At 36.2% G+C, this 25,343-nt stretch overlaps 1 protein-coding gene across 2 annotated transcripts; it reads right to left on the bottom strand.

Moving 5' to 3' along the window:
* Positions 1 to 2,874: 2,874 nt before the first annotated feature.
* Positions 2,875 to 22,318, bottom strand: LOC129239303 (protein THEM6). Of its 2 annotated transcripts, none has more exons than XM_054874712.1 (3): positions 21,311 to 22,318; positions 3,749 to 3,963; positions 2,875 to 3,664 (listed from the first exon to the last, which is right to left on the bottom strand). In XM_054874712.1, exons 1-3 carry the CDS (start codon positions 21,459 to 21,461, stop codon positions 3,317 to 3,319), a joined length of 714 nt encoding a protein of 237 aa, XP_054730687.1. In that variant the 5' UTR covers positions 21,462 to 22,318; the 3' UTR covers positions 2,875 to 3,316. The 2 variants fall into 2 exon arrangements, with proteins under 2 accessions (XP_054730687.1, XP_054730688.1); XM_054874713.1 differs by lacking the exon at positions 21,311 to 22,318 and adding an exon at positions 20,921 to 21,132.
* Positions 22,319 to 25,343: the final 3,025 nt, after the last annotated feature.

The raw sequence follows: 25,343 nt of genomic DNA, 5'->3' as shown, positions 1-25,343 counted from the left end.
CGGACAATGTTTTGTCGATTTATCAGTTTTTTGACCTCAATGTTATGTTTTAAGGCCCATCAGGCTCTCGTGCATGGCAAAAAATTCTCCTTAAAATTGTACGCTCAAAATATATAATATTTATAACATTATTAGCTGAAAGAAATACTCAAAGGAGGATTTGTTGAAGCATTTCATTTAAGTAGTAGAGAGTAGTAGAGAAGTAGGGTGAGACTTATGATGAAAATGTACAAAACAAAATATCTGCTTCCATCCAGCAAACGCCAAGAAATTCCGCGGTGCTGATAATATCGAAGGTGGCTACATACATAATGGTATAGCTTTAAAACTAAAAATATATATTAAAATGCAAATCGAATGAGTTTATGTGTCACATATATTTTCGTTCCTTAAGCTTTTGAAAACTACAAAAACCATAAACAAACCTCAACTCATTCGTACATAGAAAATACAAACATAAAAACTTACAAAATATGGTTGTCATGTACCAAAAAGAACTCGGACATATATATAAAGTAGAGTTAGGCAAATAATATTTAAGAAAAAACAATATAATTAATATTTAGTCGGCAAGCCTTTATTTCTTCTCGTAGCACTCAGTCTTCTTGGCATGGGTTCGACGAGCTTCTTGCAGTTTAAAGGATCTATTTTCTCTCACTCTTCTTAAATAGCATCTTCTAGGTCTTTCTAGTTTCCAATAATATGCTTTTTCAGATATTAAATTACAGTGATGTCTGGAGATTATGGTGTTTCAAGTACTTAAGGGCAGTTGTACATAAGCCATTGACGGACATCAAGTTCCTAATGCTTGGGATCGTTGTCTTATTTAATTTACAGTACTATCGTAAATTGTCCTTAATTCCCCACTTTTCAGCACTTTGGACCATATTTTCTTTCATAATTGTGTTTGTGGTCCATATTGCTCTTAATGAAGCGAAAATGTTCAGTACCAGCAGCGGACATACAACCCATTACCTCCATGTTTAACTGTCGAACGTAAGTTTATTTCCAGCAAAACTTCATTAGGTATTCTCCACTCATATGATTGTCCATCTGACCTAAATATGTTAAACTTTCTTTCATCTGCGTGCTTCTAGAACTCGTAATTCTTATCCCCATGACGCTTTGCGAATTTTATTCCCTTGTGTCGGTTAATCTCGTTAGTGCAACTCTTCCATTATAATTATTCTTTCGCAACACTAAACGTATTTTTTCGGGGTTGCAATTGATTTTAATGTGTTGAGCGACATCCGTTGCGAGCTTAGTAGTGCTCAAATTTGGATTTTTCTCAATTTGTTGATCCATCCACCATTCATCTGCAACCGAAAACCGGAAACAGTTTTGGTCGTCCCGATTTCTTCTTATTTTACACGGATTCTGTTTCCTTGAAACATTTTATCACGTCATATACCATATAGTCACACGGAGTCTATTCACTATTTCTGCGATTTCCCGAATGGTTTAACCCTTTTCATGATGACTAATAATTAAATATGTGACTTTAATTGAGCTTTGCCCATGTTGTCTACCCATGTTTATAATTTTGACTTTTATTCAACAAAACACGACTGTTTTTTTATTTTTATTTATTACGTTTGATTCTTTCTTTACACTGTTCTACCCAGAGCAAATTAATTGTGACATTCCCCGTTTAAAAGTGAAATGACACAAAACCGAAATTATTTTTCCAAAAAGAAATCCAAAAGTTACTTAAAAGATGGATAAGAATAGTGGCTGGATAATGGTATTTTAGGGACCTCTTTTGTCTATAAAAACGTATTGCTTGCTGCTGAAGCACTAATGATGACAAAATCCAAGGCACAGCCAATTGAGTATTTGAAAGAAAGGTTCTGTGGAAGATATGTGGGATTTTGTACGATAGTGATGGATGTTCGAATGTTAACCAGCATGAGCTCTACAGCAACATAAACAAAGTGGTTAAGTCATACCACCCAAGTTGATACAAACTCGTCTGCCTCGTCCGCAAATCAATGATGTATTGATGATGCAGAAGAAAGGGATTGCTCCCTCTGGTTTTAGCCTCCTCTGGGTTCACTTGGCGTTCTTAATAGGCATTAGTTACTATGAAAAAACGACGGACTGCTTGTCATCAATAACTAATACGTCCCTTGTAAAGTAGTCCCCGAGATTTTTCCAAGCTTTCAAGCATTTCTGATGTTTGTCTCTTCTTAATTTCGGGGGTAACTAACCAGCAATGGTGCATGAGCTGACGCATTATTGTGAGCCATCATTGCGGGTGCCGCAGTTGAATGAGTTAGTGCGTGACTATCATTTGGTAGGATCCGAGTCCGAAATCCTGGACATAAAACACAAAACGATAGAAAAGGTTTTTGTCTTGTTTCAGTCGTCCCTCGGCAGGCAATGGCGAGTGTATTTCTGTTATGTAGAAGCGCTTCATAAAATACCATCTGCCGGTCGGAGGTGGCGTAAAACTAAAGGTTCCTCAATTTGTGAAACAACATCAAGATGCAAACCTCAATTGGAGGGGAAGCTCGGTCCTACACCCAGCAAAGAATGTATGCTCCGTATTTCTTTTATTTTTTTTCTCGTGCTCACCGGAGGAAGCCTTCATCTTCCTCTGCTACGGCCAAGTGGTACCGAATCGAATACTTTCAGAGCCGGAGCGTTTGTTTCTATTCGGACGACATGACATGTATGCGATACTCGCCGTCACCGATGCACAAAGGTCCAAAAATCTTTGGCTGAATCTTCCTTTCAAACACTTCAACTGACACCTCATCGGATGTTATCATCGTACAAGCTTCTGCGCCATACCATACAGACTATTTAAACTACATAACATACTATATAACTCAAATATTCTTACCACACTTAAGGAAACCAGACGAAGGATGAGGATTTTCTACAAATTTGCCTTTATTTATTGGTTTAGGATTCACCCTTTTTGCACACATTTACACATACATTTATTTTAGGTAGTTCATCTCTCACATTGGCATATATGTACGTTGATCTCACTCCAAAATTTACATATTTCTATTTGTATAGAAAACTAAAAATTAACACAAAAATATTTTATCAAGATTTGAATACTAAAATTATTTCCAAAAATAAATAAATTCTTTCTTCTTCGCAATTTTCTATTTTTCTTTAGCATTTAATAAGTGCAACTACATAAATATATACGTATTTAAATTTATATATGTTTGTATATATGCACATATGTATGTACTCGAATATGTAGACACGCATAACCATAAACTAAGTAAGCACTTTTTGTATGTATTTGTATAGTATTTATATTGACTATCTGCAATTCTACTGCCCATAACTATCAGCAATTGGCGCGTAGATTCTTACTTGACAAATCATTATATTCGATCCATTTTTGAATCTCCGGTGGCACATCAGGTTTCAATTTAACACGTGCTTGTCCATTTTCGGCCACATCCAAATTTGTTGTGGTTACGGTACTATTATTCTCCAGGCTCGCCGTTGAGGTAACAGTATTGTGAGAAGCTTGCAATTGCATACTTTTAGGTGCCAATAATTCATTCATCACCTCATCCGCTGAGCAATCGACAATGCGTTGCCGACATATTGCAATTGCGTGTACGAATTTATCGGAGGGCCTTACAAAACGATGTTCCATATAAACAGATTGATCGTCCCAATAGATGATCTGCAAACGTAGAAAATTGCAACAAAAAATTTAAAAAATTGATTTGCTTATTTATTTACTTTTTGTCTCAGGTGTAATACTCACTCGTGATTGTATTTGAAAACGATGATAGGGTCTGATAAAGCGCCGATACCGTATGGTAGCCGCTCCCTGAAATACAGAACCACCTTTCCCTTTTATTGTCCGATACAAGTCTGTGCGCTCATAGAAATCGACTCGTGCAAAATCCAACTCTCGCAAGTAACGCGCATTGTTCATGTGGTACAGCAGCCAGTCGATGTCATTAGTGAGGCAGATACCTGGAAAAATTTAAGAAAATTAAATATTTAAAATAATTGTTTACATATAAGTGAAGTAAATAAGTAAATTCCACTAAACAGTTTTTTTCTTTCGTAAGGCTTTTCGTGACCAAGAATTGTAATACCTAAGGCTCATAGGTATTCTGAGGGTTATGAAAAATAAGAAAACACGTATTTTACCAAATATTTATATCAGTAGTTTTTTTCCTTTAAGGTCACCTCAAGTTTTAAAGTTCTAATTTTATACGTGTGGTGGAAAATTCATTACACAATTTTGTGTTTGAATAACTCTTTTAATACAGGAAAAATGATTTTGAGTGGTGAACATCGTTATTTGGACCTTTATGCGCTCTATTTCCTATCTGTTTCTAGCTCACGAATGTCTAATATAACGTACCACGCCATGTGCAAAAATTAAAAGTCTTCTGGCAGGATGATTAATTTTGTGTCACCTACTTACGCCACTAGTATACTTTTTTTTATACACCAATGCCCAGCACTACAGCCTAAGTGGAACGTTCTTTCAGCACTCGTAGAAAATTAAAGGCTTCATTGAAAACTTCTATGACGGAATTTCGACTAAGAGTACATAAAATCATTTTTAAAGATAACAACTATTGGGTTGAGGAATAAGTGCGTAGCGTTTTATTATTTTATTTTATTTTATTTTATTTTATTACTCTTTCTGCCCTACAACACCATGTTAATTGTATTTTTGTGTTATTTAATTTTTTATTAGTTTTGAGGCTTAGAAATGGAATACCCAGGAAGTAAAAATCAATATTTTCGACACTTGCCTTCTTTGCTTCTCATCGAGGTCAAAAAGCTGCCGAAGCAGACCGGGACTCATAGATACGTCCATATCACGGAAATGGTTTGCAAAGTTTGAAAATGGTGACTTTGACGTCGATGACACGTCCCGCAACGGACGGTCTTCTGAATTCTATAGAGGCCGTCTCAAATCAGTTTTGAAGGAGAACGGTGGCCAAACCAGTTGTGAATTGGGTGAAAAAATGAACTCCGATCATAAAATAATACTTAATCACCTTCATTGGGAAAGCGTGAAAAATTGAGAGCCTAGGTGTCTCACTAGTTGAACGAAAAAAAAATAAAGAAAGTCGCCTTCAAATTGCTTCTCAGCATCTCGCTCGCCATCGACCAACACGCGGTCATAAACAGGGCTTTTCTACCGAACAGTCACAGGCGATGAGAAAGGGTGCCCATGCATCAATATGAAGTAAAGAAATCCGAGAGTCTAACCGGATCTTCATCCAAAGAAGATCATGATACGTATTTGGAGGGACTAGAAAGGCATGGTGCACTGTTTTTGGTTTAAATAAAAGTCTTCGGTAAAAACGATACGAACTTATTCTCCAACCTAATACCGTATATCTTTTTCTTTCAACATTGATATATACTAGAACTAAGCCTTTAAATTTTGTAACTTCCATTCTGAATATGTATTATATTATAAAAGACGATATACATCCACATACGAATAAATAAATGTTTAGTGCTATGCCCACAGAAATTGGATTGGATTTAAAGGTTCTTATTTTAGATGAGTTTACAAAAGCTCCGCGAAAATCTTATAACTCTGTAAACTAATTGAAATATCCTATACTGGTAATTAGTTGACTACTTCCTTATACAATGCCATGACAAACACCAAATAATAAGAGGAAGAAATAACCGGACTTAACTATTCTGCGCCTGTCTGGTCGCCTGGAACTAGTGATTCGCAGTGGACAAAGCTACAGACCTGTCAAAATACCGCCATTCGGACAGCGACCGGGTGCCTCCTGATGTCACCCATCCAACACCTTTATAACGAGGCACAAATGCTCCCAGTTGTGGAGCACAACAAATTGCTCAGCAAGCAGTTCCTGCTCGGATGCTACCGTAGGTCTCATCCCTGCAGACACCTGCTTGAGCCCGAGCCGCCTCCCAGGCACGTCAGGAGACACCTCCTTGACTACGCTGACGAAATCCAAGACAAGACTGACCGTAATCTACTGAACCGGACAGTATTTAGGCAGTCTATAAACGACATTCAGCGGGAGACCGTTACCACCTTCATGAACTCCCGTCCTGTGAATGCCGTAATCGGAGTCCAACCACCACCTATTGCAAATGAGCTCTTCATGTGAGACCCGTGTAACACTGGCACAACTACGATCTGGATACTGTAGCAGGTTAAACTCCTACTTATCCAGAATCGACCCCGACATACCAAACACATGTCCGGCATGTGAAGGTACCCCGCACGACACTAACCACCTCTTCACATGCCCCTCAAACCGACTCATCTAACCCCCCTCTCCCTCTGGACCCAACCTGTCGAAACAGCATGTTTCCTGGGCCTACCCCTAGATGAGCTAGACGAAGACGAACGATGATATGCCTACACTGACAGGGCTACCTATGCTGTTAACAACAACAACAACAACAACAACAACAAGGAAGAAATAACCTCGCACCTTGTGCGCCATTGTCCTACTCTATCCTAACTTAGATTCAGGATTTTAGGTAGACAATTTTTAATGAGTTAGAAGTTTCAGTACAGTGGAAATTAGAAATCTTCTAAAAACTTTGAATTGTTCACACTGGTTTTAGGAGAGGTAAGGATAAATTGCTACCGCGATATCACATTGAGGTATGGCCTAAATATGGCCTATAGTAGACAACTGCTGCAACCTAACCTAATCTATAAACCACTAGAAAGTGCTTGAGAAATTTCAAAAACCTCAAACTGCTGAATACACACATAAACCGAGATACATGCGAACTAAGTACTTGAAGTTAAATTATTCCATTTTTTACTGCGTTTGTCACGTAGTGACAACAGTTTGTTTTTTTCCCCCTCATTGATTGAAATTTCGACAGTCAAACCAACCGCTTGCAGAAGCAAAATACGCACAAAACAGAAGACATGTAATTTTCGTTTATGTAAAGGGTTTTCCAATAACAGGTGTTATTTAAATATATAAAGGCTATCGAGAGATGACTAACGATTTTTTATGGCCGGAGTTGGATGATATTGATCTGCACAACGTTTATTTTCAAGAAGACGGCGTTACGTGTCACACAAGCAACGAAACCATTGATCTTTTACGGGAAAAGTTTCCGGACCGTGTTATCTTTCGATCACAATTGACCACCGAGATCTTGTGATTTAACACCTTGTGACTTTCTTCTTTGGGATCACGTGAAAGAGAAGGTCTACGGTGGATTCAAGACCTCAAAGATGGAATTCGTGAGGCTATCGAGGACATAGGGCAGCTACTTTGCAATTCGTTTATGGAAAATTTCATGAAAAGAATATTGTCCTGTAAGCGTGGTCGTGGTACTCATTTGCCTGATGTTATTTTCCACTTTTAACGGCATACCTTCCTTTTTATAATGAAATAAAAATCCGATCATTTATATTAAAAAATAGCATTTTTCTTTGAATATCAAAACAAACACCCCTTTGAAAACCCCTTTACTACTGCTACACCGTTATATGGATTGAGATGAATAAAATGAAACGTTCAACTTCTGCAAACACAAATAAAATGAAGCAAAGTGAAGCAATTGTAAGTAGATGTAAACCATAAGCGAATTCGACCGGGATAGACCTGCTGAAAAAGTAAGTCAAAGTTTCTGGTATTACCCTACTAATACACCACGAATATCCATCATCAGAAAAATCAAGAAATGCTGCCAGTTATCCTTACTATGAAGATTTTTTTGTACGAAATTTAAGTATTTTTCTTTTTTTATCTTCATTTGAGATTTTTCTGTTTGTAAGTGTCACTTTTTTGTGTTTTTTTTTTAAATATAAGGACTGGCATCGAAGTAGTTTTGTCTGCTGTACACGAATCTGGGTCCAAAACTACTCGCTATTTATGGTTTAAAAAAATGGCAATAAGACCCATAAAAATGTATTTTTGATTATTTTTATCTTTCTTTCTCTCAAAAACTATTTGCATGCCTTGAATATGTAATTTTGAATTATGAAAAAACTGGCATAAGAATTGTAATCAGCGGTCCCATGAACCACCGAGTAATACAGGGTGGGCCATATAGCGTTTGCTTTTTGAACCACCTATTTTTTTGAGAATGGTAACATAAATGACATGTCAAATGTTTTCATAATTTACTTAAAGGTTTGACATTTACGAAACAGGACGCTATACGCTTGAACAAAATTAGGAAATATTAAAAACCTATTTCCAAAGTGGTGAGTCTTCTTCTTCTTTTCTGATTTTCACATCGGTGGCTACGTCAATAAGCAATATTGTCAGATTTTGGGCTCAGAAAATCCACACGTTACTGTAGAGAAGCAAATGCATTCACAACGAGTCACTCTTTGGTGCGGTTTTTGGTCTGGCGGCATCATCGGACCATTTTTTTTCGAAAATGAGCGAGAAGCCGCGGTTACAGTAAATGGCGAGCGTTACCGTGACATGCTCAACGAGTTGTTTCCAAAAATTGAAGAGGATGACAAAGACGACATTTGGTTTCAACAGGACGGTGCAACTTGTCACACTGCCAAAGTTACACTCGAACTTTTGGCTACCGTTTTTGAAAACCGAATAATCAGCCGAAATTCCGATATGAATTGGCCGTCTCGGAGCTGTGATTTAAGCCCGTTGGACTATTCTTTGTGGGCAGCCGTTAAGTACAAATGCTATGCGAACCATCCAGAGACGATTGATGCTTTAAAACACGAAATCGAAGTTGCCATTCATGAAATTGGAGCCCAAACAATCGAAAATGTGCTTAAAAATTGGGTTGATCGAATGGCCTACTGTAAAGCCAGTCGTGGCAATCATTTGAACGATATTATTTTTCATTCATAAATGATAAAGTTCAATCTTCAAAATAAAAAAAAAATTTGAAAAAATATTGATTAGTTTTTTTTTATAGCCGATTCAAAAAAGCAAATTTTACATGGCCCACTCTGTAATTTTTAAGGTTAAGTATCTGACTGAGCTTTTCCCACTATTTGTGGTATGGTCCTAATGTTTTCCGCAAGTGGAGGGACTTACAGTTTTATGCCGCCTATGAACGGCAAATGGTTTTTTATGAGGAGCTTTTTCCATAGCAGAAATACACTTGAAAATTTTCCATTGGAGTTTGCAGAGAAGCGACAGCTATTAGAAAAAACTTTCTATCAATCGATGTTTCGCGCCCGGGGGATTTTGAAACAGCGCACTTCCAAACGGTAATGTACCAACCAACGCATTCGGATACGGTGTTAAAAAAGGAAGTAGTCTTAAAATTTACGAAATTTACTTATCACGTAATTCTAAGGTATTTACCTTCCGAGGCTTAAAAGGTTATACTCATTTTATTCAAAGTTGTATAGTTTTGAAACACGAATATGTAGTTATTACAGCGTAATATTCAAACTTTAATTTGAGTATAGGTTGAAGTCCCTAGTACGCAATATTTTTGAGAAAAATATGACCACAAATATTATCTTTATAAGTTTTTACCGCCGTTTTTCTCAAGTCAAAGATGAAACTGGCCTTTTTGGGCCCCAAAATCATTTACAGCGCATAAAAATATGCCGGAAATCAATCTCTTATAATTAAAAAAAGGAAATTTGTAATCAGAAAAATCTCAAAGAAGATATTAAAAGAAAAATAGAAATTCGATAAAAAGATGTTCACAGTGAGGGAAACTGGGAGTAGATTTTCTAATTGGTTGATATTCGTTGCGTGACGAAAGAAATTTCTTTCAATATTAGTCTTCATCTGTGGCAACGCTGCACACCATTTAAATACTTTATTCCGATACCAATGCTTTCTGGTTAAAGTAGAAAAATATAAGTTAGCTAGCGTCTAACCTAGGTAGGTTTTACTGCCACATTATTTGATTGGTCACTCCTCAATTATGTAGCAAAAACAAAGTAAATATTTAGGACGAAGAAGGAGAAATATGTCAATATTAATATTCTTTTATCACAAGTGGGAGCTCAAGTGCCAATATTTGTGCTCAGGCAGGTTATTTGCGGCAAATACACACTCATCGCTTAACCGCATACTTAAGGGGGTATTCTAGTCTAGAAATTTGAAAAAATCGAAAATTTTTTTTTTCAAAATTCGATAGTCTAGGTATTCAAAAATATCTCACTAAAAGGATTTTGCAAAATTCGAATTATTTTCGAAATTACAACTATTTTAGTGACGCGACAGCTAGACTGGTTTGAGCGGACGGCGAAATTCAAACGCGTTTTTCTCAAAACTCCTTTTGCTGAAGTGGTTGACACGATATCTGAAGTTCTATCTGACCGATCCCTTTGAAATTTGGTGAGAATCTTTTTCATACATCTCTTTATCACTGGAGCATTGGGTTTTGAAAAATTTTAATTTGAAGTATTTTTAAAAAATTCGTAAAGGTCAAAAAACAGGGGTAAAAAAAAATTTTTTTTTTCAAGTAGGCGCCATTTTGTGAATTTTTATTTTTTTTTTTCGGCCGAGGCTCAAGATGTAGCGACATCTTTACTAATTAAGAATTTTCTTTGTTTGTTCGATTTAGATCACTACAAGGGTTGGAATCATGTCAACCAGGGAGCACTGTTTGACTAGCAACCCCTACTTCACCGACCTGTCACTGGATGAATTTTTGACTTTTTTTTTTTTTTTTTAATTTTTTTTATATACCTTAAACATCAATAAATATTATATAAAAAAATGGATAGTAAAAATGTTTTTAATTTTTCTTTTATCCTAGTTTGAAAAATACCCAAAAAGTAGGGCTCTAGACCAGAATACCCCCTTAACCGAACTACCTTGAAATGAGTTATATTTCTATATGACGTATACGACTAGTTGTCCAATTAATAAGTTCCTTCTTCATAACTTTACGTATACGCACCGTTGACCAATCACTACTGACCGCTTCCAACTGTGCATGAAAATAATTAAAATTCCATTTCTCGGAAGAGCATGAACATTCATGCAATAACACGACAAAATACACAAAAACTTGTCCTCCAAAGTAACGAGAGGCGTATAACGAAAAGCATATGTAGCCGAATAGCTCAATAATGTTATGTCAATAGCGACACTTCTTCTTGTTTGTTTTTAAAAATTATAAATATACATTCCTACTATGGATACCTTGAACTTGGCTGAACTAATTACATACACGACAAAAGGGTTTCTTATTTGCCACCAGCGCTGCTGCTTTTAAGACCACCACCATGCATTGGCTAGGTAGATGATTAGGTAAGCAAAAAATGTGCACGTGTATGGCATAAGCAAAAAGTGGTTAGAAGTGAATACGTTTACAAAAGAAAACAAGGAACTTTATATATACCCGGCATATATTTGCCTAGTTTTGCAAAGAATAGTACAATTTTTTTCTATTTCACCAAGCTCAAGTACTTTTCCTCAATGCAGGCATTCTTTCACGGTCACTGCAAGAAGTTACTGGAGCTAAATCAGGCGATTACGTGAAGGGGTTGATATGCATAATGCCATTTTTGGTTAAAAAGGTCGTTATTAAAGTTTAACGATAACCCAGAATGGAATATAAGTCGAAAACGATAAATTTGCAATGGACTTTTTTTTGTTCACAGTAGATCTTTGACGACCAACCCGAAACTTCACGAAAATATTTTCACATTAGGCACAGCAACTCAGCTTATTTAAGCCTTCTAAAAGCTGTTATCACTAGCTGTTAATATATGAAGGCAGTCCAAGAACTTTAGACACAGACGTTTTATAACTCATCGTTCGATGATACCACCACATCTAGACTCCAACTAGTCGTATTTCTCCTAAATTGGTTTATCATATCTAAATTATTTATTGAGCGCAAATGAGTGTGAACTCGATAGTATTCTAAATGTGGACGAGATTTCAAAAATGACAGTTCCAAAATAGGTCGTGGCCGTCTCTTTCCAACAACTCCAAGAAGAACTAGACGTCTAGACTATTAAAGCGTTTTTCATTTCGACATGAGTTCAAATGGCATGGGGCAAAGCTGGTGGACATAATAGGCCCTACTCCTTCAAAACTCAACTTCTTCGTAGAGAGCCAGATGACAATCAAGGAAGTGCATTTGTAAAAGAGTCTGAAACAGCACTTGAAGAATTCAGGAGAATGCTAGAGCTACTAACGGACTATTCTTGAAGCCGCAGTATCGCATTAGCTCTGGACACGATAAGTATCTCTGGAACGGCTTCTCGAGCTAGTAAATGGGCACACAAAATTTGAGCAATTTGAGCGGTAGATGTAATTGCTATTCAATCTAAACTACAATCAATATCATTACTTTCGCATCCAAAGAGACATTTGTACACCCATCTTGCTGAAGTTTGAGATTTACTTAAGAGTATAAGATTTCAATTTCGTTTCTCAAACAATAGATACTAACCGCAATTCCGTCATTGATATCAGGCCTTAAATCTAATTTTGTTATTAGAAAAAAGTGGAAAAGTCTGTTACTCCCCGAATCTGCATACTTTCAACAGTAAACGTCCCCATACCGAGGAGGACATTTGAAGCAAATTTCTTTAAAATATCAACATTTTTGAATTACAGTGTGGACGGGCATCAACAGGCAAGGTGGAGTTAGCAGAGCAACAACAACATTTACATGCATTCTTTTTCTCTCAGTTTAGTGGATTGAATGTCAATCGATATCTAAGGAAACAAACTAAGCAGGTAACTTTGACATGGAAATAACCAAATCGCAAGAAAGATGTAAATCTATAAGTATTTTCCTATTAAAGTTCAAATACTCTAGTGCTCTAGTGCGCACTGGTACAAAAATGCGCATCCCCAGTTGTATTTGTAAACCAAACAAAAATCGAATGGGTGATTTCTCAATATACACTCATACTAATATATGTATTTACTAAATGCACACACACACATATGTACATACAATTTCGAATACTTCCTTTAAAATATGTACATAGCCTGCTGGAAAAATTCATTGCTCCAAACTTATAGCCTCCCGTTGAACTGAGCAACTGAAACATTTTTGCAGTTTACGTTTATTTTACTCAACGATGTCCAACTGTGCCGATTACCTAATTTTCGTTAGTGGAAACATAATCCTTTTACCAGTGCCAATCATTCTGAGGTGTTTGACAAAAGTATGTACGAGTATTTGCTAAGGGTAGGTGTAGAATTGTCGTAGAGGTACTTACATAAACAGCAAAAACACGAGTCTATCGCATGTGACAACAGTAAAGAAAAAGCTAAATGGGGCATTCCATTGTGACTGGACTGACTATGTCAACAGAAATTATACAATGTTTGAATTTTTTTTATAACAGAGATAAATATATTAATAAACAAAATCCCTCTTAAAAAAATAGAAAGCGATTTGTTGTTGCTGTTTCTAACTTTTACAGTCTACTCGATCTTTCAACTTTGTATTTGGGCAAATGTCTTGATGGTCTTGGGCCACTGAACGTTTATTTAGAAACAACAAATTCAGAAAAAAGCGCCCGCAATTATTCATGAAGTATAAAATATAAATATTTAAACATTTTTTACATGAAAGTATGTCGAGTATAGCCTGGAATTTCCTCGGCATACTTTGAACCAGATTTTCTGCTTAGCTCGTCGACAAAGAGGACTAGATTTTGCGAACTTGACGCACGAGTTGCTTTAAATCGTGGACTGGCTTTCCGGCAAGATGCGTTTTCATAATTCCCGACATATTTTCAATGGGGTTGGTGTCTGGGGGCTGGGAAGGCCAGTCCATTAATATGACGCCATTTTCCTATTTCCATAAATCCATACCGCTTCACGTACTTCTCACTCATTTTTGTTTGGTTGCGTTCACGGGAAAGTTTCGAAGGGCACTAACCTGGCGTCGTAGCCCTTGAATGTTACTATTACGCAGCAAACAGCAGAACGAAAACCAGAAAACCGGTTCTTTTCTTCTGACACAGACTGTACAATATAAAAAGTCAATAAAAAAACACATATAAAGATGTACTGAAAATTGTGTATTGCTTCATGTTTTATATAAATATTAAGACTTAAATGGTGCACCATTCAGAATTTATAATGTAAGGCTCTAAAGCTCTAAACGGTCCCAAAGGAAATATTTAAGTACCGTTTTCTCAACAATCTGACGAAATGGAAGACGCCAATTAAGTAAAATTACATATCAAATTGTCAATCTCTAAGAACAACGTACCGCAAAATTCGTGATTTTTTTGGTGAAAATAATCATACGAATGAGTTGACAATGCATTGATTTCGAGAAAATTGAGAAGTAAAGTCTTTGTAAATAAACCAACAACGATTCCAAATCTGACACACAACATTCGAATCGAGATGGCTGACTTCAATGCGACAGTTTGTGAGCCAGTTAAATTTTAATTCTCATATGGGATTCTCGTCCTGTAGACGTGCTCATGGCGGATATTTAAATTATATATCATATTTTTTCACATATTTGTTATTGTTGAATAAAAATAGTGAAACCTGAAATGATGTAAATTTTATTAAATTTAAAGATTTAAATTTATTAAATTTAACAACATCATCGTTTTAACACGCTCATCTTTTGAAAGACCCTTTGCTAAAGGTTAGGAAAATTACCTTTATGTTTTTTTGAGTGACTTTGAGGCACGTGGCATGCATAGAAGAAATGCACAATCACTAACATAAATTTACTTTTATGTAGTAATTTACAGCTATAAACCCTAATTCCTACGAAATCAATAAATTCACCACATATACAATCGAGATTTTTATCACAATTGGCATATCTTTGTATTCTTACAAAAGCTCAGAACCTCAAATCATCATAATTAAGTGAAAGTTCTGAACACCTTTCCAGGAGGTCACGAATAAAAAGCTGTTAATAAAATAAAAACAAACGTTTTTTGATTTCATCGATTTTGTAAAAATTTGCTCGAAATGTTGTATGTGTGCGCGACTATTTTAGTGAAACGAGTGAAGGATGTGGAACGGAGAAAAATTTTAAAAGCGTTGCGCGATGATAGCGATCAATTTGCAGAAATTTTCGGAAAAACCCAATAGCAACAAAAGGTAAGGCAAATTCTGTTAAATTATAATATATTTATTAAATATATAGTTAGTTATAACAATGTTATGCTTATATTATAGCTTTTATCAAGCCTTTGGAGTAAAACGTACAATTCGACCAATTCGCATCAACATCTATCAGGAGCAGAAGAATATTAGAGGATAATACTCGCATAGCACCAATGTCGAAGAAATACGTGTTGCTTTAAGGGGTTATACGCAGTTATGACTTTCAAAAAAATCGTTTTTTTATTGCATTTTTGTAATGTACATATATTCAAAAGTATACGCACGAAATTTGAAGTAGATCTAAGCAATACTTTCGGAGTTATACCTAAATATGTAGAGATGCCTCGACACGTTTTAAGGTAGGTTGACAGAGGCTCAAGCGGCGGCCGCTTATCTCGACCGTTGCTCCTTTTATATACCTGTGTATTGTATTCTTATATATTGTGTGAGAGCATAAAAGTGTTTTCCTTGTACCTGAGAGCAAAATTCAACAGTTTTTAGACGTTTCGTCAGTATATACAGCCAAGGCAAGTAGTGAAGTCGTGCATTAGTTTTCGTATTTTCTGAAATATTTCGTTCGGATTTCTAAGATAATTCAGAATTATATTATAGTATAATAATTTTATATGAAAGTTAGTAGAGAACGACGTTCTGTTAAAAATGCACACAAATCGAGAAATAAAAAACGAAAAAACGTTTGTAATCCGAATAAAGCTGAGACGGACGAAAGCAGCTTTAGCGCGTCTGCGAAAAAATTCAAGATGCAGGAGAAAAATATCGTGCCTCGATAGAATACAGAATTTTGAACTTTATTACAGTGTTTGCAGCAATTTCTGAGTATGTAAAGTGCAAAACTTGTAATAAAGACATAAAGTTTCAAACTAGGGCAACGTATTTGCATTACTGTTCAACTGACACAAATCCACAACACGAGCAGTGCCCGGTTGGGCCGGAGTCATGGTGTTCTTGGCAGCGAGCAGCAGCAGGAGACAAACTGGCCGAATTTGAGCACGATTACCAGCCATTATCCACGGATGTTGCTGAAGCTGTGCGTCCAATTTACGAAGACCTCAGCAGCAAGACACTATTGGAACGATGTGCAGGCGGTTTTACACAAAATAATAACGAGAGTTATAACCAGATTATCTGGAAAATTACGCCGAAAAGCATTCCCAGTGGCTCAAAAATTGTTCAAATGGCTGCAAATATTGCCGCCGGTATCTTTAATGAAGGTTTAATTTCACATTTGTACCATATGAATGCAATGGGACTGTCTTTGGGGCCCAATGCGCATGCATATGTACAAAAGGAGGACAACGAGCGCAGAGCGCACGAAGCGACACGAGAGGGAAGGATGGCACGAAGACAGCACCAAATTGAATTGCTGGAGGCTGCTGAAGGAATGGAGGGTTTATTATATGGCCCTGGAATAGATGACACCATGTAAGTTAAAAAAAAATTTTTCTCCTATGTGTCAACCGGTATTGAAACTTTAAACGTGTTTTTTTCAAAACGGCATTTTTCAAGTCGGTGTACACGATATCTCGAAAACGGCTTGTTTGATCGGTCAACCGTTTTAACTCAATCTTTAAAGATACATTTTCTAGTAATTAATCGTTCCTTTTGTAAATCTGATACTTATTTTCCATTTTATAATCAACTTACGGCCAAATTTTAACGTAAAAATCGAAATCATTTCTTTTAAAAGCTGCCATTTTGTGAAAATTCACTATTTTGATTAGCCGAACGATTAATAACTAGATAATCTAATATATTAACAAAATTTGTTTGGTTTTTTGATTTCAGATAATCCAATCCTGAGTTACGATGTACACCGTAAATCGTCTTTTTTTAAAGGAGGTTCCAGAAATCGCCTGCAGCGCGCTCTATAATCAACATTTTCATAAATAAAAAATTTTGTTACGTTCTTGAAGGATGCTTTTATAACCGCCAAAAATTTTCAAATTAAAATATTCTGAAGTTTCTTTAGGATAAATCCTTGACAACCCGTCTTTTATTTGCTTCATAACTGCGTATAACCCCTTAAACTATTACATACACATACAAACTTTTTTCTTGAGAGAGCTTTTTAAGAAGGAATAGAGGGCTCACAATTGCAATATCATCTAACAACTGAGTGGCTATTATATTTACCTATATTCACCGCTTGATTTCATCACAATTTATACGTTTGTTATACTTAAAGAACAACTGTGGGCACCAGTCAATCAGCTCACAAACGAAGGCCGCTATTGAAAAAACACCAGAAAGTGATGAAAAGTGAACCTTATGTTTAAATTTTCTTAAATAATTTAAAGGGTTTTATGTGGTCGTGGCTGTTTCAGCTAAACGAGAGAAGGATTTGGACGAAGGATTGAAGAACTTGTATTTTGAATTTTCTGAATATAAAATCATAGAACACCTAAATTATTGTGGATTGCTCATTGCAAAGTACTTGATAAATTCTAGCTAAACATCAAACTACTGTAAATGCAAATAAAATAAAGGAACTAAACCAATGCGGGTTATATAGATTTTTTATATACATATATATATATTAAAAAACAAAATATTTAATCCTGCCAAAATAACTTTTTTAAAGAAGTTAGTTTTATTTAATGACGTAAATATTAAAAAAAAATTAAATTTTCATTCGAAATGTTCACCATTTGCACCAAGCCTTCAAACGATTAGGCCATGCAGCTATTTCAGCACGCACGGTTTCCATGGATATTTACGTCACTGCTGGAACCAAAGACTATTTGAGGCTCTCCAAATTTCTGTGAGGTCTTCGAGAGGCCACGTCCTCCAACTCTAATCACAAACTGTAGTCCAATGGACTCAAATCTGGACTTCCAGATGGCCAATCTTCTGCAGCTATGAACCCACGAATATTCTTTTTTAGGCACTGCTGAGTGGTTTTTGCCTTATGGGCAGGAGCGGAATCTTGCTGAAAGATCAAACGATCTGCATTGACGAGAGTACTGCTCAACTGCTTCACCATGCCTTCAAAGACATCCTCCTGGTACACTTTTGCCCCGATCTCAACCCCTCTGTCGCAGAAATGAAGAGATATAGCACCTTTACAAGATACTCCCCACCAAACCATTACGGAGGCTGGATGTCGGCCACACTGAACCCTTGAAGCCACTTTTTTGTGTCTTTAAAAGTTTAAACGTACATTTTGTCGTTTTGCTTATTAAAAACTTCTTTTCATTGTTGAAAACTTTCTCATCTGGGAAAAGAATATTTTCATGGCCACAGACCGCGTGCCACCGAAGACGCTACTTGCATCTGTCGAGTCTACTTTTCTTCAAGCGTGTTGTCGAAAGATGACCAGTTGAGAGACGGAAGACTTTCATGTGGAGATCATTTCTAATTAGTCTTGACTTGGATCTGGCCGATACATTCATTTCCCTGGACATGAGTTTCTGCTTTCTAAGGGGATTTCTGCGAACTCTTTTTGGAGTGGCTTTTATGGGTGCACTACTTTGAACAACGCGAGGATGACCACTTCTTCTTCTGTCTGTCACTTCAGACGTTTGGGAAAAACGATTGATCGTACGGTAAACAAACATTCTCGAAATATTAAGTTTTTTCAGTAATTCGTAAATCTCACTTGCACTTTTACCTCCCTTTTGTAATGCAATCCCTGCATGAGTAGGCAATGCATACGAACAGAAGCAAAAATAACGGAACTTTTTTCTGTGAATTTGTTCTCGCCATATGCATTGTTCGATTTGTCACGGAATTTATTGCAAAACTAAGTATATTTTATTCTTTACCAAAGATTTTATTTGGAATTAAAGCATACAAACAGATCAGGCAAGAGAAATCAGTGTTGCAAAGTAACTATACATGTATGTATAGGGTTTTTCAGTAAGAGCGCTTCAACTTTTGAACTTTTTTGAATAAAACACAAACGGTTTGACTTTTTTAACTAATTTTTTTTTTATTATCGAGTGTGAACATATACATTTAAGTATGAAATTTGATTTCTTTTGCATGACCACCGCGTGCACGTTTTACGAAGTCCAATCGTTGAACCCAATTTTCGACCACTCTTTTGCATAAATCGGCCGAAATTCCAGCAATTTCGCGTTCAATATTGGCTCTGAGCACACAAATCGTCGCCGGCTTGTTACTGTAGGCCAATGACTTCACGTAACCCCAAAACGGGACGGCTTGTTAAATGGACCGTAAAATGGCCGTAATGCTCTTAAAGTAGCAGCAACAGAAAGATTATTTTCATAAAAAATTTGCACGATTTGCAATCGTTGCTCAAGTGTGTAGCGTTCCATGATGAAATGTATACTAATGAAGTTTACAAATGACAAGCGAAAAATAAAAAATATTGCGTCGTTGGCCCTCCCTATCGGAAAAAAGTTGAAGCGCACCTATTGAATAACCCCATATTTATACTCGTATGTAAATTATAAGCGAGTTCGAACGTTCTTTGGCAGTTCAATGTAATGCAGCTATTAGTTGTTATTGTTACTTTCTTTGTTGGATTACATTAGGAGTGTAAAGTCCATATTCCGCTCCAAATAGCTGAGTCTACAATTTCATGTCGCCTTCGATTGGCGAATACAAGGTGAAGTCCAAAATAAACAGGACTGGCGTAATAAAATGTTTTTGTTGGCGCCATCTTTTTAATGAGTTAGAGCGTTGAATATACATCTATAGCTGACTCCCAGTGAATGCTTGGCGACATTCAGTTCAGTGGAAACAAAGTTTTTGCGTCAAAAGTGTCAAATGTTTGTGTCATCGGTACAAAAATGAGTTTCGAACAAAGAGCTAATATCAAATTTTGTTTTAAAATATTTGAATTGATGAAAAAGGCTTATGGTGATGATTATCTATCTCGTGCCAGAGTTCATGAGTGGTTTACACGTTTCAGAGATGGTTGTTAGGACAGGAATGACAATGAACTTACGGGTTGCCCAAAATCAGTAATCACTGAAAACTCCATCGAAATTGTTCGTAAATTTATCAAAAATGAACCGAAATCATCGTTAATCATTCCTGGAATCGGAGTTGAATATCTCCAAAACATCGATTTATCGCATTTTAACTGATCCGCGTTTCATTCCGCCCAAGTTAACTGAGGACCAAAAATTACTCAGTATTAAACATTCGAAAGACCTTATTAAAGAGGACAGAAAAGACGAGAACTTCCTTTACAACTTTGAAACAGGCGATGAAAAGTAGTGTTTCCAACATGATCCTGGACCACTTCTAATGCCACACTCTGCTCGTTTGTGATCTTTGATCTATTTATTATAAAATTTGTCACGTTGTATTGACTAACGTCTCTGTGACACAAAGTATCTATATTATATGTAAAGGGTCTTTCAAAAGATGCGCCTACATGTCGTTTTAAAATAAAATATGTAAAAAATTTTTTTTTCAGGTTTCACTAATTTTTTGAAAATACCGCTCTTAATAATTATATGTGAAAATTAATATTATTATTATTATGGACTTGTTCCTATATTACAATCCACATCGTAATTGAGAACTTAATTTGTCTACAAAAAATTTTCACAAATCGTGACTTCTTGATACATATTTTAGTTGGTTGAATGATTTGTTGGTCTCCTTATTAATACATCTTCTCCAAGTCAATTTTGACCGACCACTATTTTTAGCGCTTTGTAGATACCACTACAAAGCTGAATGAGCTATTTCGTCCGAGTTTTTTCGAAGCGTGTGTCCGACCTATTTATACTTTCTGCGCATAATTTCCTTTTCAATATGTTTTTGTTGTAGATGTTGATTAGAAATAGTTCGCGGCCATCAAAGGCCGGTAACACGACACAAACATCTATTAACAAATAAAAGGTGAAAAATTACTTCATTTAAATGACCACCATGAGCATGTCTACAGGCCGTCATACGAGAATTAAAGTTTTCAAGTATTCACTCACACGATATTGTATTGGGTTCAGCAATGTCGCTCTGAATGTTGTGTTTCAGCTCTGGAGTCACGTAGACTTTACTCTTCGAAAAACACCAGTGTGAGCTGCCAGTCATTTTACTACACTCGACAGAACCAGTTTCTTCAAATTGTTTCACCAATCTTTAAATTGTCAACTGACTCGAATGATTATTTCTACCAAAAAAATTACGAATTGTTCGATATGTTGTTGTTAAAGGTCGAGCATTTTCATAATAAGTTTCGATAATTTTAACTCGTTGTTCTGTTGCGTAAAATTGCACATCTGTCTACTCTTCACTACTGACATCTAGGCGTCACTTTTGAAATACCCGTTTTTTATACAATAAGTAATACAACATCTTCATTCGCCAATACATACCTCCTACTGTGGTCGTTTCCAAAATGTGACATTTGCCCTTAACGAAACGCGCTGAAACTACACAAAGGCACATACGCAGGAAGTAATGGAGTTCGAATAGAGCATAAAGCACCAGCCCCACAATTAACACATAACACCACCAGGGCAGCATAATTGGCAGCTGCAATATTATTTAAGTGTGCAAGTATTACTTAAGTACTTAAATGTTCTGTTACTAAAGCTACGTTGCTGACGAATGCCGCTAATGAACTAATTCGAAGGAGCTGCAAGTTTTCTTTGATCAGCGGCATTGGACGTAGTTCAAAGCAATGCACAAAATGAGCTGTACTTCAGTGCTTTGTTAAGTTCTGCTAACTTCAATTGCGGTTAACTTAGGAGCTGCACTGATACGGATTCACAAATTGCCAATTTATATTCCATGTATGTACATTGAATTGGCTTCGTGTAATCAAAGGATGCGCGTAATATCACTAAATTTCAATAAGGATCGTTAATGTGAGTACTTTCTAATTACATACAAGTTTATGTACGTGTATGTATGTGTGTGATAAGGTTTTCTTTTGGTAAATTGCACTTTTTGTACTTCGAGTATACATTATTTAATTCTATATTTATTATTTATTTTTTTTTTTTTATAGATGTGACTTTTTTCATATTCTGTCATTTAGAAACATGTACTCGTATTTGTCGTTTGGCATTTGGTGGGAGATCAATAATGTGTGCAAACTATAGTACTTTCAATGCATCCGTAGATTACACTTCGTCACATTAACAGTTCATCTGAGAGCCGACTTCAATTCATTTACTTCTCCAATCAATCTATTAGACTTTTTTTCGCTGTACGTACACTTTTCGTTTATTTCGCTATTCATCTGCTTTTTATACTTTCTAAAATGTAGGTTTAGTCTTCTTCGTTTCGTCTTTTTAAAACTGGGTCATAATGCTTTCACATCGTTGCCAGTTATGTGTTACAGGTTGAACGAGATGCAATATCTATTTCAATTACTATTTCCTAGTCATCATCAGCCTTGTGTAAAAATAGTCAAAAATGCGCTTTTAGTAGCTGGAACTCCTCAATCAATGAAAACTGCTCTGCCGCACTATAATTTGGCTTACTCCTATACAGTTGTGTGAGTATTATTTGCGCCAGCTCTTCAAACCAAATTTACGTCCATCGTACGGCCCATCACTTCGTCATACAGTGAAGGGTTTGCCACATATGTGCATACATTTATGAGCATACAGTGCTTTTTTGCTGTTTTTTTATAATGCAATTTGCTACCATACAATTTTGATGCCCAAAGAAGATTTTATTTATTAAAAATATTTGTTAGTCGTTTTTTTTTTCTTTACATATAAACCATCAAAGGAATCTCACGAATTAATCTACTGCTAGTAGAAACACTTCGTAATCAATATTATTCTAATTTTCTTCTCATTCTCTAACTGGTGTGGACATTAGTGCATCACTTTGTACGCCTAAATGCAAACATTAAAACAATGAAAGCAATTATTTTATACGACTTGCACCACCACTAATTGCCACTTTGCGGATATAACTGTGCATAATAAGTATTTATCTTTCTATATTTTCTACATTTCTATACAAGTTTGCTTCTAAAGCACAACACTTCGTGGCCGCAACTAAATAACTACTAAGTGTTGAGTGCGTAAAATTTTTGGGGCTCTCGGGACTAAGTCAATAAAATTTTTGACAGTTGCCCTCCTCAATTTTGATATTTTAGCGCATGCGCTCTTTCATGCGAAAGAGCGTGCAACACGTGGGAAATATATAAAAGCATTTTCGCTCTAAAAATGCATGTAAAATGCTATTGTATAATCCATAGATAGGAGGATAAAAATAATAAAAACCGAATTTATTAAAATCTCTTTGAGAATCTACAAAGAAGGAGCGCTCGTGAACATTGACTGACCTACCACAAGGATAACGTCATCATAACTATTTGTCATAAACAACAAGCGTCTAAGTCGAAAATCATGCACTTGAGTTGAAACATTGAAAGAGCTAACCACTTTTCATTTGGCAGTTAAGGGGGTGGTAGGGTTTAGCGCTAAAAAAAACACTTTTTTTTGAATTTTTTACAGAAATATGGCTTAAGATACTTTAATAAAATCAGTTGCATGTTATTGTACATCTTTTCAATAAGTTTTTAAAAAATATTAATAATAAAATATTGACAAATAAGCCCATGACAGAGTTTTTTTGGAGATATGTTTTTCGAGAGGTGCTCTGCGGTGCCAATCGGCATTCGTCGTAGAATCATCTGAAACCAAAAAAGTCGAATTTTTCAGTTAAAGTATGACGTAATGCTCCCCCCCCCCCACATGAATAAAATTTTTTTTTTTTCATTTTTGTAGTTTTGGTGGCAAAAAAACGTAAAACGAGCATTTTTGGCGAAAAATTTCGCCATATTTTTAAGTGAAAAACAAGCTTAAAAAAAAAAAAATAAAAAAAAACAGTGTGGGGGGGAGGTATTTTTGATTTAGAAAATGTGTGCCAAATTTGAAAAGAATCGGTTGAATAGTTTCGGAGTTGTGATTGGCACCGACTTTTAAGAAGTCGTTTCGGGAAAAACGCGTTTGAAAAAATGACTCTGAAAAATTATCTATGCTCCGCATTCGAGGTAGAGTGCCTACAAAGGCTATAACTTTGAGAGTTCTGCTCCGATCCACTTAAAATTTTGATACGACATTCTTGAAATGATTTACTATAAGATGAGTGAAGAAAAAAATTTCGATTTTGTGACCCTGACGAAATAGCTTCGAATATGCAGACCACACCCAAACTACAAGGAATAGTATCTAGGAGGCGCAATCAACATCGACGCGAAAACGCGGAACGCAGATGACCTTTGCTCAAAAAACTATTTAAAGATTTTTGACTGAGCACTTCAACATAATTCAAAATTCTTATGACGCAACAGCTGGTGTAAGCCCACCGCCAAACACGTGTCGGGCTATTATAGTCACAGATTATTTCAGTCTCATTTTTTTTTTTTTTTTTTTTTTTTTTTGAAACCTTAAAATAATAAATACATTTCATATTATTGCACCTGTTAACTAAAACTTCGAATCTAAATGGATGAACTTACAAAAATAGAAAATTTGTTCCGGTCGGCCCTCGGAAATCAGTGGCAAGCCTCCGAGTGTATTTCTGCCATGAAAAAGCTCCTCACAAAAAATCTGCCGTTCGAAGTCAACGTAAAACAGTAGGTGCCTCCATTTGTGGAACAACATCAAGACGCACACCACAGATAGGAGGACGGGCTCGGCCAAATATCTAACAGTAGTGTACGTGCTAGGTCCAGTATAAATTGCTTCAACGCAAAGACATGAGGCTTCAGCATTAATGTTTTGCTCAACCGTTTTGGCATGCTAGCAGTGCAAAGATTTATCGGTACTTTGACCGAGTATAACCGCATTTTATTTATTTTGAAATAGTTGCAAAATTTCAGCAGCATATTTCGCAGTGCATCTCCACAGCTGAGCTCCATAGGTCCACACCAGCTTAAGAATTTGAGTACAGATTAAAAGTTTATTTTGGACGTTCTGCAGATACACCAGCAACAATTTTTTGTGTTTTAAATTAAGTTCAGCAGCTTTGGTTTTGAGATGCTTCTTCCACTTAAGCTTAGTCTCTAACGTCAAGCCCAAGTATGGTACTTCGGAATGCAAGCGTGCGGAATGTTTACGGAAAATGTATGAATGGGTTTGTAAATAAGTTTTTTGTTTTTAAAATTTACGTGTACCGATTTCTTCTTCTTCTTCTTAATTGGAGCGATAACCACTTTTGCGGTTTTGACCGAGTTTAACTAATCGTTTCTTTCTCGTGCTGACTGGCGCCACCAAGTGAAGCCAAGTCCTTCTCCATCTGATATTTTCAACGCAGAGGAGGCCTTACTTTTCCTCTGCTACCACCAACTAGTACCGCATCGTATACTTTCAGAGCCGGAGCGTTGTGTCTACTCGGACGACATGACTCAGCCGGCGTAGCCACTGGATATTTATTCGC

This window comes from Anastrepha obliqua, chromosome 2 (genome assembly GCF_027943255.1).
Source record: "Anastrepha obliqua isolate idAnaObli1 chromosome 2, idAnaObli1_1.0, whole genome shotgun sequence".
Taxonomy (NCBI): domain Eukaryota; kingdom Metazoa; phylum Arthropoda; class Insecta; order Diptera; family Tephritidae; genus Anastrepha; species Anastrepha obliqua.
The sequence above is the reverse complement of the archived record's forward strand: the minus strand, read 5'-3'. Positions and strand labels throughout refer to the sequence as shown.

Bases quoted from the DNA above. Each gene is read 5' to 3' on its own strand.
- LOC129239303 (XM_054874712.1), bottom strand. From the start codon at position 21,461: ATGCTGCCCTGGTGGTGTTATGTGTTAATTGTGGGGCTGGTGCTTTAT. The intron at 3,964-21,310 runs GTATGTATTGGC...AAATTTTTCCAG, and splicing joins GGAAACGACCACAGTAGGAG to GTATCTGCCTCACTAATGAC. The intron at 3,665-3,748 runs GTGAGTATTACA...CTACGTTTGCAG, and splicing joins GTTTTCAAATACAATCACGA to ATCATCTATTGGGACGATCA.